Consider the following 15,283-nt stretch of genomic DNA (forward strand, 5'->3'; position numbering starts at 1 on the left):
GTAAATCCGATTTTGCCATAACTACAATTATTCGATTTTGGTAAAAATACCTGCCTTAGGCGGTTCGGGTACGGTAAGGAAAAAAAAGAAAAAAAATTTATGATGTAAAATTTTTCCAAGATACAACCGGTAAGTTGCACCATTGTGTGTGCGAATGGGGCGTTTGTCCATATTTAGGTATGGAGACCGCTCTTCTATGAGTACTACTAAAACCTAATTTTAATGCAATACACATAGACATTCTCATCGTCGGTTCGTTTGTTTAGAATGCTTAACCCTCTATTCCCACAAGTATAATACGAATTTGGTTGAGCTGGTGGAAGCTCAACAAAAGACCCACGCGAAGTATTATGTTGCTTTAACCTAAGAATAAATGGTTGGTTTTGATATTCGATCAGAATTATATAAGTATATTAAGTATTAAGGAAGGAAAATGTTTTTATAAAGTGTATTTATATCACAAGTGCATAAGTTAAGTATGAAAATATTTACAGGATAAGTGTTAAAATTATAAGTAGAGTAGGACAGAAATGTGCCCTAAGTCCCAAGCAGTGAATTGTGCTAAGTGTTAGAGTTCTAACATAAGGCCTGAGCTCAATTCATGCTAAGTACTAAGGGGCCTAAATTTAAACTACAATGCATGCCAAACAACTAAGTCATTACCTTTTAAAGCCAGAAAGAGAAGTTGATGGTAGGAGAGTTAGTAAATAACTGAATAAATTCAAGAGGTACATGCTATAACATTAGCTCTGGACCAGGATTTTAGTGTTTGTCTGTGCAATTAAATATCTGTGTGTTAATATGTGACGTAAATCAGGCATGGTTGTAGGCATACATATTTGAACTGGTTGGTTATATGATTACATTAACTATAAACATAATATCTTTAATAAACATATACTATTAGCAAATCACATACAGATTACCATGAATAGGCTAGCGTTACCCATATATGGTGTCATATAGGTAAAGATAGGCCTATGAATACATAAATTGATACAAATAATGCCTTGGGCCTAGCTAAAGTAATTGTGTCTTGCCCCTGAGTGCTACTAGTTAATTGCAGGGCACGTGTCAATCAAAGGTTCATAATATGATCTATAAAGTGTTGACTTTATATCAAGCATAGATAGATAGTTGTGGATGCGAAGCATTTCTGTAAAAGTCTCATATGTACGTTCAAAGAATTTGAAAATTGAGGATCGCATCTCCACTTTTATATTATTAAATGAATGATCAGAATTCCAAATTTCTTGGCAACAAATAAGACTAGGATGAATTGATTTTGCTCCCATATCATCAATAAGGTTAGTAATTGCAGTAAATTTAGCTCTAAGAGATTGACAATTAATAGACATACAAAAAGAATTATTTTTAGATAGACTGTTAGATAAAGTATCAATATTGACATATTTACATTCTGGCATAATATCTCTAAACGGTTCAAGAAAAGGATTATTGTTAATAAGATCTAAATTTTTGTTAGAGTTAAGATAATTGAGAACACCATCACTATTATCATAATTGACTACCATAATAAAAACAACTATACCTGGACCCACTTTGTTTCTGCCAGCTGCCACCACACAGCCGCTCCATTCCAACTTCATCTCCTTACAACTAAAAATAAGAACAGTTAGATTTAAATTTGCATACATATATAGATATAAATATAAATAAAAAAAACAACTGAAAACTACGATATAAAAAAACACTTTAAAAAGTGCGCAATGTTAAAGTGCTAAAAGTGCATAATATGTAAGTATGAATACTTATAACTAAATATTTATGGAAAAAAATATAGTTTAATGTTAGAAAAGGAAATTTAATGTAGTTAGGATTTGAGGTAAAACATAAGTGTATTAATAAGACGGCTGTAATCAAAGATAAAATCTCAAAATTGTAAAAAATTATTGATGTAGTATATTGTCAATATTATTATTATTTATTTCATTAGAATTATTCAAATTTCTGGCTGTTAATACTGCTGGGGAAGGTCCCTTTAAAAGAGTAGAATTTTGGCGTGTCGAGGGTTTTTTACCAGTCTGCTTGACTGGCTTTTTCGCCCCCTTTCCTTTGTTCTTGGCATCAAAATCTGCTTTTTGGGCAGCGGCTTTAACAAGGATCTCTTCAATAGAATCTAGGACACATTCTACACTGTAAACAAATTTTGCAATACCTGTTGCAGCGTCCTTGTCCTTAACCATAGTAAACTTGATTCTTCCATCAATAGTCCAGACCTTGAACACCCTCTCGTCCCCTCCAAGTCTGGTCAGCACCTTGTGGTTCAATCTTGTCAGGTCAGGACTTGCAGAAAAACGCTCGATACCCGCGGTTATCTCTGCAGCAGTTGGGGAAGGCATAAATTCCCTTTTAAGTTTTAAAAACAAGTTTCTCTGCCATCTTTTTGAAAAACGGATGATTATGGGCCACGGCAACAAAACGTTTTGGTCATGTCTGGACGGCATTAGGCGGCCAATAAAATGGCCATTCTCTAGGAGATTGTACCAGGCAGGAACTTCTGGCAAAACTCTGGGGGAAGCCTTAGATAATACAGGTTTCAAAACACGGTTGTAGACTGTAGTCATGCAAGCAACGTCTAGGCCAAGCTCTTCAATGTCGGTTCCAGACACAGAAACACCATAGAACAGCAATACTGCTCGCGGTCATTGTCATTAATCATACAGTGATCTTTGTTCTCGTCCAGAAGGGCTTGTAAATTTTGTACTGTTTGTTGTAGGCTTTTAAATTCAGCATCAGATACAGGCATGGTGATAGATGAAAATAATTCACAGTAAATATAATTATAAGATAATTTAAGAATAACTTTAAATTGTTTATGTTAGTAAGAGTATTTATAACAATAATATGTTAGCACAGTAACAATGCACGGTGGTAACTAACTAGACATATAGCTAGCGTGTGCGTGTGTGTGTAAAGTTTGTACAGCTTATTAAACAAGCGGTCAAAATGGACAGTTGCTATGGAGCTAGGGGTTGAGGAGTAAAATGAAAACACAACCTTCTGTCTTGAAAACTAATACACAACTAAATTACATATTCTTTCACTTTTTTCAAAGCTTGAATAGTTATAAAATAAATATATTTATATTAATATTAATATTTTAATGCAATATAAGGAGACTTTGTGTCAAGGACATTATTGATGTGACTACTAAAAAAAAATAATTATCAAATATCAAACATATTGAAAAACAACCAAATTGTATATTTTATTAATACTGCAAATATGGCAATATCTTTAGATTTATTGGTTATAAAACAAAAAAGAATAATTTCATGGATTCATAAAAAAACCTAAACACAATTTTTCTAGCTTTAACTAGATTTTTGTATCCTTATATCATGCATGCTGATATTTAAATTTAAATTACTTTCCTAAAAGCAATTATCAGCAACTTTTAAGAGAACATTATTTCATGTTATAACAAGGATGAAAACATCCATAATTTGTAAAGCAAAGCAATAGGACCCCATCTAGTGCAGATCCTTTTTTAAGGAGGGAGTAAAGATCGCATTCTGGGTGATGATATCAAATTGTTAACTGATTTTGAAAAACTAAGGGATTTGAACCATGGTGCAGATAGAAAAAAAATGCAGTTGCAGAGGTTTAATGAGCAGAGGTTAATGTAACGGTTATTTTGTTTTGCAATACAATAAGAGTTTTAGAAATGTTTCGATGCAAATGCTATGTAATTTTGTAGTCATAGCAGATTTTCTTATGAATTATATAAAACAAAAACAATATTACAATACCAAAATCTTTAGTCTTTTAAATTTATAGAAAAGTTTCAGAACTCTAAAGCTAAAGTTTTCAAATATTTTTTTACATTTTATTAAAGAAAACATTTATAATAACACACAAAAGTTAAATGTGAGATTGAAAAATATTTAATATTTATGTTACATAATTGAAACATCAAGGATAACAATTTCCTCAAACTTGAAAAGGTTCACTATGACTAGGAAAGAAATATAGCCTTCATAAAATTTCATTCATATACATAATATTCTAATTAGTATGAATTGGTTTTTATTTATAAAAATAATATAAGATTTTAAAGAAAAAACTGTGCAAATAAGATATAACACAAAAGATAAAATAAATTATATTTTATAATTATCAAGATAAGAAATTTGAAACAAAGAAATAAGAATCTTGAAATGATTCAAGGTGTGTTGCAAGTTACTGTTTGAAACAAAATGATACAGTAAGTTAGGACTGTTCCAAGAGTTGCTGTCAGTGTTGATTTGTCAATGGTGTAGAATCCCAGAGCTGTAAAAGGTTTGCATGATTCAACATCTAGGATTAATCCTTTCAGCATTTGTCTTCTTTCCTTTGCTTTAGTCATTCTCAACTCTAGTCTTAAATGAGAAAAAAGTTTAAACTAATGTTAAAATTCCACTCCAGAAGAAGAGATTTTTAAATAATATTTAAATATTTTAAATATTTAAAATCTTTAAAAAGGAACTTAAAGAGTTCATCTATTTTATTTATGAATAACTTTTACCTTAAATTAGTCTGAACATCCTGAACTTTGTTGTACACATCTTCCATAGAAAAACCTTTAGAAATAATAAAGAAATTTTAGACAATCTGATTAAAATGTCTAAATTTGTTTTCATAATTGACATACTTATAAAAGTCAACAATAAGCAGTATCCAAGAATTGACAAAGCAATCCATATCTTATATGCCTAAAACAAGAACAATGTTTACCAAAAAGTTTTTTTTTATAAAGAAATTAGAAATAATACCAGGTCTGTGGGAAAACATGAAATTGTAATAAGTCCAGTGTACAAATCTAATATCAAATGTAAGGTTGTTATTGTATACACAACAAACAAATGTGGTGATGCTTTATTTCTGAAGGTATAGAAAGATTTAACCAATTCTGTAACTTTATCTTCATGTACCCCAAATAATAGTATAACATTAGCCTTATAGCTTAACTTTGAACAACTGACACCAATAACCAGTAGGCTTAGTATAGTTGGTAGAATAAGAAATACAATCCCAATACAAAAGGCAATTGTAGGGTATGCTGAACTAAAGTTTTGCATATAAGAAGTACAAGAATTAAAGATTATGTAAGCCCATGGCATTGCTAATGCAGGAATCATTAGATAAAGAAATTTAAGCTCAGTAAGACCATCCTTTGAAATAGGCATTAGGTATTTCTTGTATAGGTAGAATGCAGTCAAGCCTTGGCCTATTAATTGGAGCACATAAACTAAAATATGTAGTACAGCAACAGTAGACAATCCAGATTTCAAGAAACCATTATTTATGCTCAAAATTATGACGTAGATATATGGTACAAGGACTAGGAGAGAAATCAGAGAGTGTAGAATTATTCCAATATTTGTCAAAAGTCCACATTTCTCTGCAAACATAAAAAATTTGTATTTGAAAGTCATTTTTGTCTGAAATTGATTAGATTAATTGATGCACAATTGTTAGTTTATTATTTGTTAATAAAAACTTATACAGAAAATACTTAATATGTTTCATTCAATGTGAATAATTTTAATTCTAGAAAATTACAGGTGCAATGACTGTACAAGAAAATATGTCTCCTTGAAGATAATATATAGTTTGTTATTTGTAAATTTAAAAATCTGAAGGAAAAATATGGCTTACTTATATCAGCAATTATCAATTTTATTACAATTTGCCCTTAACTTTTCATATGACATTTCACAATTCAAGATTATGGTTTGCTGTCTGTTGGGCCTAATTTCACATGCCTTGTCCTAGCAAAATATTTAGCAGGCTACTGTTTGAAACAATATGATACAGTAAGTAAGGACTGTTCCAAGAGTTGCTGTCAGTGTTGATTTGTCAATAGTGTAGAATCCCATTGCTGAGAAAGGTTGACATAACTCAACCTCTTGGATCAAGCCTTTCAGCATTTGTCTTTTCTCCTTCAATTTTGTGGATCGCAACTCCAATCTAAAATGTTACAAATCATGTTTAAATATTAGAAAATTCCTGTCAAAATTGTCTGAAATTTCATAATTGTTTTAACTATACCTTAGAATATTGGATATTTCTAGAATTTTGTCATAAGTAGCTTCAAGAGAAAAACCTGAAGAAAAAGCATAACAAACCTATTTTTGACTAAAAAGTACAAAAAACATTTATGCTCCAAATTTTTAAACCCTAAAATTCAATGATAAGAAATCATGTATTTATAAAAATGTTTTGAAAGGAGAGCTATGAAAAGAAAGAGATCAGTTTTACCCAGGGACAAGGGAAGGCTATTCTGGCATACAATGCTTTAGAGCTGATTTCATAGATTTCCAGTTAAAACTAGATGATGAGATTATGCAACTTTTGGCAGAATTTGATAAGAATCTCAAGCATTATTTTATTAGTTTTTGCTCACTTTACTACAAGGCATGCAAAAATGATAGTCAGAGATTAGTTCCATGTTCAGTTTTGAGATGAACGAGTTGAATAATGCTTTTTACATATTTTATATATTTTATCTAAATCGTAGACTACTCGTAAATTATATGTTTAATAGTCAATAAAATTTATTGAAAATCCCAAAGAGTGGATAGCTGTAATATTTTCAAAAATATTTAAGATTGTTTAGATATTTATCTCATCTAAAAATTTTACATAAAAAAAGTTTTTACGACACCTATCAATAAAATTCTGAACTACATAACTATTCTTTTCCAAATATTAAATTTTATAATATATGTTGTGGTTTAATTTGGTATTTCTTGACAACTTCTTGCCTCTAATTGTGAAACAAGTTGGAGGGAAGTGGCGAAATGGGTAATGTAAATTAGAAGCTTCCCTGAAATCATGATTTATTATGTACTGCATTACTAAAAACAACTAATCTTCTCCAAATATTAACATTTACAAACTGTTTACAGAATTTAAAATATGGGGAATTTCCCCCATAGTGCCTTGTAAAGCACAGAATCCCCACTTTCCCGACCATTAATTTAAAACAAATTGTAAATGACCAAAGGGGAGGGAGTCTTGGTATAGCATTAGAGAAACCAAAAGATATAATTCAAATAAGGAGGGGGATCAGTGCTTGATAGGCAACTTTGTGGTAAGGCACCAATATATGTTTTTTATCCTTTTTTAAAATCAAGTTGATCGTCAAATAGAAATTAGTTCTTTATGTTTCTAGGTCATTTATTTTTTAAAAGCGAAGCTTTTCTATAATTAGGGTCGGTCCGTAAGTCCGTCCGTACGTCCATCCCTTACAGTTAGCTTTTTTCGTTAATCTAAAAAGGTTAGGATTGTCCTTTCGATTTCAAACTTTATATGCTAATTCCTATAGCAGTTAGGTACAAATTCAAAAGCGCAGCAACTCTATAATCATTACTAGAAATTCCGTACGTCTATTTAAAAGAAGCTTTTCTATAATTAGGGTCGGTCCGTAAGTCCGTCCGTACGTCCATCCGTTACAGTTAGCTTTTTTTCATTAATCTAAAAAGGTTAGGATTGTCCTTTCAATTTCAAACTTCACATGCTAATTCCTATAGCAGTTAGGTACAAAATGATAAGCGCAGCAACTCTATAATCATTACTAGAAAGTCTGTACGTCTATTTAAAACAAGCTGATTTTTTACTTTTTTTACAACAAATTTTTATATGTTCAAATTATCCTAGTCATCTGATTTTTTTTAATACTGATTCCTATTACAACAAGGTATAGTGTTATAAGCGAAGCTTCTCTATAACTAGTCTTAAAAACCTTAGTATGTCCTTAAACAGTAACATGTATTTAATAAGTTTTGCAACAAATTTACTTACAATTTTGCATAGACATAAGTTCAGTTTATTCAGTTCTGTCACTCTATGAGTGTTAATGTTCGATTTCCTTCCAATTCAGAGCTTCGCTTTTATAGATGTTGTCATCCTTGTTTTAATAAGTAATGAGCAAAGGATTTTATTTTTGAGCTTTAAAGTAGGATGTTTTTAAGTTATTGAATCAATTTGAAACTTTTACTTTAACTTGCTCTAAAGGGTTAAATAAGAAGTGTTTGAAAATGAGCCGAAGTAAAAATTTGTCAAAATATTTTGTTTTTCGTCTTTAAACAGTTACAAATTTTATGGGTAGGAAAAATATTTAAAGATTTTATTTTTAGGAAGTATTTAAAAATGTTTTTTTAATCTCCCTACTGTGTTATTTTTTTAAAATCGGTCTGCTAATAACATTAATAATCAGGGTTCGGCAGCCGCGCCTCAGCCTCACTTTTAAACCTGCTTGTGAGCAGAAAAAGAAATTTCAGAAAGAAGGATTGTCTGCTAAAGAGCAGTTTTATAAATCCAGCTGAATATTATAGTAATAAAATGACAATATCACTGAGTCTTACACGCAGCTTACGTGCGGCTGCCGATCCCTGTTAATAATCTACACTTTTGATGAGGTTTAGTGAATTTAGATTATTGAATTTATACTCAGACATAAATTACTACAAGCCCCTTTTAATAATAGTTGAATCATCGATAATATTACACACTCATAAAGGTTTCGTGATTAGATTGTATGATTTTAATAGACTTTTTGGTCAGAGAAACCTTCCCTTGTCCCTGGTTTTACCTAAATATGTAAGTAGTAGGCAATATCCAAGCAACCATGTAAATGTGTAGGCAATTAACTCAATCTGAAATATATAGGATTATGTATATGTTTTGTTGATTTTGTAACCCCATACAGAACTATCAAAAAATAAATATTTTTTCAAATAAATCTTTGTAAAAAATCAAATAATTTTGAATGAAACCTACTCCAGTAGGAAGGCATGAAATTTGAATCATTGATGAATACAGAAGTAGGCATAAAAACACAGTTGTTGTAGAGAAGAAAGTGAATAAATGTTTTGTTGAACTCTGTTGAAACTCATTGAATGTTTTAACAATTGGGATTATATTATCTTCTTTAATTTGTTTGATACAAAGTTCATCAACTTGATTTATAATATATTGGCAGGGAGTTCCAAGAATAAGTATGTTTAGAATAGAAGGCAAAATCAGAAAAAGACATCCAATAGAAAAAGGGATAATGAGAAAGGGAGGTGACAATTGGCAATTAATTCAATTTTAGAAAAATATCCTACTCTTTCTGCAAACCAAAAGATTTTTGCAATGTAAGTCATTGTTTCTGAAATATGCTCTGTGTTTAAAAACAAGTATACTGAACAATAATTTTAAGGTTTCATATGCTACACATAAGGTAAAAGCTAAACTAACAGTTAGTCTATGTGTTTATGAGGCTACAAAATTTTCCTTTATTAACTACACATACAGTATACACAGGCTATACAGGTTTCCAGGGTAAAACTTCCAAAACATTTGTAATTACATTGTATAGTTTGTTTAACTCTGTTTGTTCTTCACACTATTGTTATCTGATAAAGCTACAAAATTTTCCATTATAAAACACATACAGTTGACACCCGCTATACAGGTTTCCAAGGTGAAATTTTCTTTAGTAAAGTTTGTTTAACTCTGTTTGTTTTTGACACTACCATTATTTAATCTTTTTCAATTACCACATACTTAACTTTGTAGAATTGGAAATTATAAAGTATATAATTATTATTCTTTTCTATTAGGCCTAGATAATTACAGACAAACTTATCAATTTCTTTTATCTTGAGAAAACTTTTTGTCTCACTTAACTCATCATTCTTGTATTGGACATGTTACAGTTTGTAAGAGTATGATTAGATAAGTTAGGACAGTTCCAAGAGTTGCTGTCAGTGTAGATTTGTCAACAGTGTAGAATCCCAAAGCAGTGAATGGTTCACATGTTTCTACATCATGAATCAAACTTTTCAATTTGTGTCTTCTGTCCTTGGTTTGTGCTGTGCTTAACTCTTGTCTTAACAAAATTTATAATAGCAATAAATAATAGAGTTTAATAGTTCATCAAGTTATAAAATTGAATTACAACAGTAATGGATATAATATTACTTGGATTTTACACCTAAATTCATGTTCTGTTCTCATATAAAATGAAACTTAAAGCGGTCTAAGATAACAACTCCCCTTTCACCCCCTTTAAAACTCCTACTTGCTGAATTAACTGACTGATAAACAAGTTTAATGTTATCAAGATAAATTGATGACAATTTTTCCCCTTTCATAATACCCATGTATTTTCTACACCCATTACATTAATTTTAACAAAAAATGTAGTTTACCTCAGCATGATTGCTACTCCCTGAACTTTGTTATATGTCTTCTCCATAGTCAATGCTGATCAAGGAAAGAAAAAAATCTATATTAATAATTGAAAACAAATTTGATTCTTTCACTGGGCATACTGTTCAAAGTCTTATATAAGATATATGAAGTATATGCAAGTGCTATTCATATTTATATTTATGGCATAAGGTTTGCTTAGCCTAACATATTTTAGGAAGTAGCTTTGGTTAGGTACATTGAAATAAAAGGGTATCAGTGATGAATGCTCCTATACATACATAAATTGTAATTCTTACAACATCATCCTGTAGGATAATTTATCAGACAATATTATATTTTTATACATAAGGAAGAGCTCAATGTTCCTTTAAGAAAATAAGATACTTACATAGGTTGTGTTAGAAGGGGAACCTAATTAGATATGTTAAAATCATGATGTAACATTTGATAAACATTTACCTATGAAAAAGAGCAAAATACAGAGACCAAAAATTGTAGAGATCTGCAAAATACTCCAAATAACCTTTACAAAATTAATGAGTAATATAAATTTTTTTGGAATAGAAACTTAGAAAATTATCTTTAAAACTTTAAATTAATAACTTACTGGAGCAGTAAGGCAAGTTAGATTCATTGCAAACATATATAGATTCATTATCAGCTGCACAGTTGTTAGGGAGTAAATTACAAACAAGTAAGCAGATACTGATTCCTGAAACATTTTGTAGCATTGTACCAATTCAGATACATCACTTTCTTCTTTGTTGATGAGGTTATCAGCAAGTTTGGATAGAAGAGCACAGGGTGATCCAATAACTAGAAGATTTATCAAAGAAAGAAACACAAGCACAGGTACACCAATTACAACAGGAATTGAAAGATATTCTGATTGTAGTAGAACCTGCATAATACTATTCGAAATCCAACAAACATCAATTGTAAACATTGCAATTAACATAACAATCATATTTTTAGGATTTTGCATTTTTTGCAGACGTAATTGGGAAATAAACTTTGAAAATATGTTCTTAGATTGCCATCCTGTCAAAAGCATTTGCAACATAATAACTCCAGTAGTACAATCCATCATTATGATAACAGTTGTTAAAGAACTATTCAGCCCTGAAAAATAATACAGAGAAACTTTGAAGTTTTTAATTTTTCAATCCTTCAACCAAAAATATACTTTTTAACATTGACAATCAAACATAAATAGCACCATTTATCTGAATCAAGGCTATTATTGCCAAATTGTAAACAACTTTTAGCACAACAATTTAAATTTTTGTAAAACTTACTATGAAATTCAGCTAACGAAAGAACTATTGGTACAAAAACCAGAAGAGACACAAGTGGATACAGAATACTTCCAATCAAAGAGAAGAGTCCAATCTTCTCAGCAAACCAGAACATTTTTAATGAGAATGACATTTTTCTAAATAATTTTTCTTTGTGACTTATTCTCTTGAATTTTAGATTACTGAAATTCAAACTGTAAAGGACAATTTATTGCAATGAATTTGAATCACATGAAATTACTTATCTATAATTATAATCAAAGTAGAATTGAGTCTGTCAGTCCGTCTGTCTGCTGTCTGTCCCTTAAGATCTTGGTAACCACTGAATCGATCAGATTCTACTCTTCAGGGAATATACCTACTGGTGCAGTGGTGGTATTAGGCCCCCAACCCCCCCAAAAACAAAAAATACCCCCTCCCCCCAATTTTTTTTACGAATTTTTATGAACTTTGCGAATTCGTTTGGATCCAAACATGCATAAAATGTGACATAAATGAGTAATATTATCCAAGGGGGGGGGGGGGTAATGGGGCGATTACCCCCCCCCCCAAATGTTCAAAATATCCTAACGAGGGTTTTTTGAGAAAATTAGATTTGAAAATTTCAAGTTCAATTTTCATCCCCTAGGAGTCAATGCATAATCATGACAAGAAAAGCAAAGATTAGTTATTTGAAAATTTGAACAAGTTTGCTTTTATAAAGTTCTTCATAAAACCACTCCTGAAGGGAGTTAAATAATGGCCATTTTTATCAGTTGCTTTGCTAAAGTCACGTAATTTCAGCCTTAAATAAATCATATATAGAAAGGTTTTATAAAAGACTTCATACAAGCAAAGTTGTTCAAAATTCTAAATAAATAATCTTTGCTTTTCTTGTCATAATTTGATTATGCTGTAACTCCTAGGGGATAAAAATTGAACTTGAAATTTTCAAATCTAATTTTCTCAAAAAACCCACGTTAGAACATTTTGAAAATTTCAGGATTAAAGGATCAAGCTGATAATTTAACACTTCTATAATACAAAGTAGAATGATATCTGTCTGTCTGAAGCTTAAGATCTCGGTAACCGCTGAACTGATTGAATTCTACTCTTCAGGAAATATACCTACTGGTTCTGTGGTGGTTTTAGGCTATTTTCTTGGGGGGTGGGACACCCCCAACCCCCAAAAAGTAAAAAAAATTCCCCTTCTATTTTTTTTGCTGATGCATGCAATAAGGACATTGGTGCTGCACCACCACTTTATTTTTTTAATTACCTCTTGGGGCAAAGCCCCTAGAGGCTAGGGACGGAGCCGCTATTGAACATATAAAGTAATTATACTCTGACAGTCAATATCCCACGGCTTTTAGTAAATTTATCATAAAGTGTTATTAGTTTTCTTACCTAATATTGCCAAAAGTTACTTATTCTCCACATCCGATACAATTTAGAAATTTGTGATATTAGCACTTTAGCATTGTTGGCCAGAAGAGCCTTCCTAGTACCTGATCAACCTCTTGTCTTAGGACAAATAAAATTACTCAATTACTGTTTGTAAAACAAACCATGGAGGGTGTCCCCATAGTTTTAAAAGAACATTTTCTAATTAACAACTTTGGGGGATTTTATTGTTTTTTGATTGGTTGGTTTATTAAGTTAAGTGTCCAGATGTTTCAACCACTATTTGTAATCCATATATGATAATTGGGGATTAGATCAAGTTATCTTCCATTAGCTTATCCTTTTAGAACCCTGAAAATAAACAGAGAAACATCATTTTAATGAAAATCCATAAATTGCGCCTTAGTCTGTGTTTATTCTTTATTATTTTGTAAATGGTTTTGAACAGTTGGGCACAAAGCTTTGGTAAAGGAGGTTTAATTTATTAAGTTATCGTTTAATCTTGGTCTATTAACAATGTTCTTTAAAAAAAACACATAATTGTTTTTTAAGAAATGAGTTAAACAGACGACAACTAAATCTTTTTTATTGAAAATGAAATTCAAATAGTCCATTATCTTTTAAGGGGTTCAAAGGTTAGCAGTATCTGATGAACAAACAAAACAATTTAAAGGGGGTGAGGACAAAAGTTTGATACATGTCCCAATCCATTTCCCTCCCCACTTCAAAATTATAGCTTAGGCATCATTAAAGAGATAGTTGGACTTTTCTGAGACAGAGCAAAATGGTAACAAAAATTGACGTCATACGATAAAATTACCAATGAGAGGCGAGTATATATTTTACCATTGGTTAATTTATATTGGCCTCTCATTTGCCAACTTTATTGTATGACGTCATTTTTTGGTGCCATTTTGCGCTGTCTCGACAATTCTTATAGGGCAATATCTTGAAGTGAAATTAACTTTCTAATCAGATGACACACAGAGTAAGACTTTCAATATTCTTTGCAAAAAATACTTTGATATATGAACTCCCCTAACTTAGGCATTGAACAGAATTAAGCACAAACTAAATTTATTTGTTGTAAACTCAACATCACTCAGAAAAAAATGACATTCTCATCAAAAATGATCTGGTTTGCAGAGAAGATTGGTCTCTTCTCTATGATTGGAAGTATTCTGTATCCACTTGTGTCTCTTTTGGTTTTCATACCAATAGTTATTTCAATAGCTAAACTTCATAGTAAGTTTTTTTTTTTGCTCTAAAAGTTTTTTTGTTGAGAATTTGTGTTATATTGTAAAATTGGCAATGTTTAAATGTATTTTTTTATTGGTTGAAAGAATTCTGTCTTGGTAAATTGGCCGAGTACCAAACGCCCCTGTAAAGCCAAACTGAGCAGTTTTTTTAACAGAATTATAATATAGATATATAATTTTTAAATCAGCTAATAAAAGTCAATAGTTTAATCATTTAACAAAAATATGAAAACCCCTTTTGGATGACCTTTATTAAAATCTTATTTTAGAACAAAAGTTCCTAATAATAAGACATGATTTATTGATTTTCTGAACTGTATGGAAATGTGAACAGTTTATTTATTTGTAAAACTTTTCATTGTAGGTTTGTTAGGGCCTCAAAATTCTCGTTATACTGTTATGATAGTAATGGATTGTACTCTTGGAGTTATCATGTTGCAAATGTTTTTGACAGGATGGCAATCTAAGAACATATATTCAAAGTTTATTTCCCAAATACCTCAGAGAAGAATGCCAAATCCTAGAAATATGATTGTTATGTTAATTTCAATTCTCACAATTGATGTTTGTTGGATTTGGAATAGTATTATGCAGGTCCTACAGCAATCAGAATATCTTGCCATTCCTGTTGTTATTGGTGTACCTGTGTATGTCTATCTTTCTTTTATAAATCTGCTAGTTATTGGTTCACCCTGTGCCCTTCTATCTACACTTGCTGAAAGCATAATCAACAAGGAAGAAAATGATATATCTGAATTGGTGCTATGCTACAAAATGTTTCAGGAATCAGTATCTGCTTTCTTGTTTGTAATTTACTCACTTACAACTGTGCAGCTGATATTGATTCTTTATATGTCTGCAAAGAATTTTTCTTGCTTTAATGCTGAAGTAAGTTATTTATTTATAGTGCAGAAAATATGCTAGTTTATATTTTGTTTTTATGTCAATTTATTTTTTTTGTTATTACTATTTGATTTTGTTAAGGTTATTTGGAGTATTTTGCAGACCGCTAATGTAGTTGGTCTCTGCAATTTGCTTTTTTTCATAGGTAAAAGTATATTAAATGTTTCATCATGATTTTAACCAATTTCATTTTTCTGTCAGTGGACTTTTAATACAACTTCAGTATCT

General features: G+C 30.7%; 1 protein-coding gene and 1 long non-coding RNA gene across 3 annotated transcripts; both read right to left on the reverse strand.

The window, feature by feature from the left end:
* Positions 1–1,552: 1,552 nt before the first annotated feature.
* Positions 1,553–3,043, reverse strand: LOC145304104 (uncharacterized). Its single transcript, XM_080145866.1, has 2 exons — positions 2,180–3,043; positions 1,553–1,620 (listed from the first exon to the last, which is right to left on the reverse strand). The coding sequence occupies exons 1-2, from the start codon at positions 2,586–2,588 to the stop codon at positions 1,607–1,609; spliced, it is 423 nt and encodes a 140-aa protein (XP_080001992.1). The 5' UTR covers positions 2,589–3,043; the 3' UTR covers positions 1,553–1,606.
* Positions 3,044–4,045: 1,002 nt separating this feature from the next.
* On the reverse strand, positions 4,046–5,443 carry LOC145304326 (uncharacterized). Of its 2 annotated transcripts, XR_013874068.1 has the most exons (3): positions 4,658–5,443; positions 4,532–4,586; positions 4,046–4,385 (listed from the first exon to the last, which is right to left on the reverse strand). It is a non-coding gene; the product is annotated as an uncharacterized LOC145304326 (long non-coding RNA). The 2 variants fall into 2 exon arrangements; XR_013874067.1 differs by lacking the exon at positions 4,658–5,443 and having other exon boundaries at positions 4,532–4,600.
* Positions 5,444–15,283: the final 9,840 nt, after the last annotated feature.

Source organism: Acartia tonsa, chromosome 13 (assembly GCF_053477335.1).
Source record: "Acartia tonsa isolate MP-2025a chromosome 13, ASM5347733v1, whole genome shotgun sequence".
NCBI lineage: Eukaryota > Metazoa > Arthropoda > Copepoda > Calanoida > Acartiidae > Acartia > Acartia tonsa.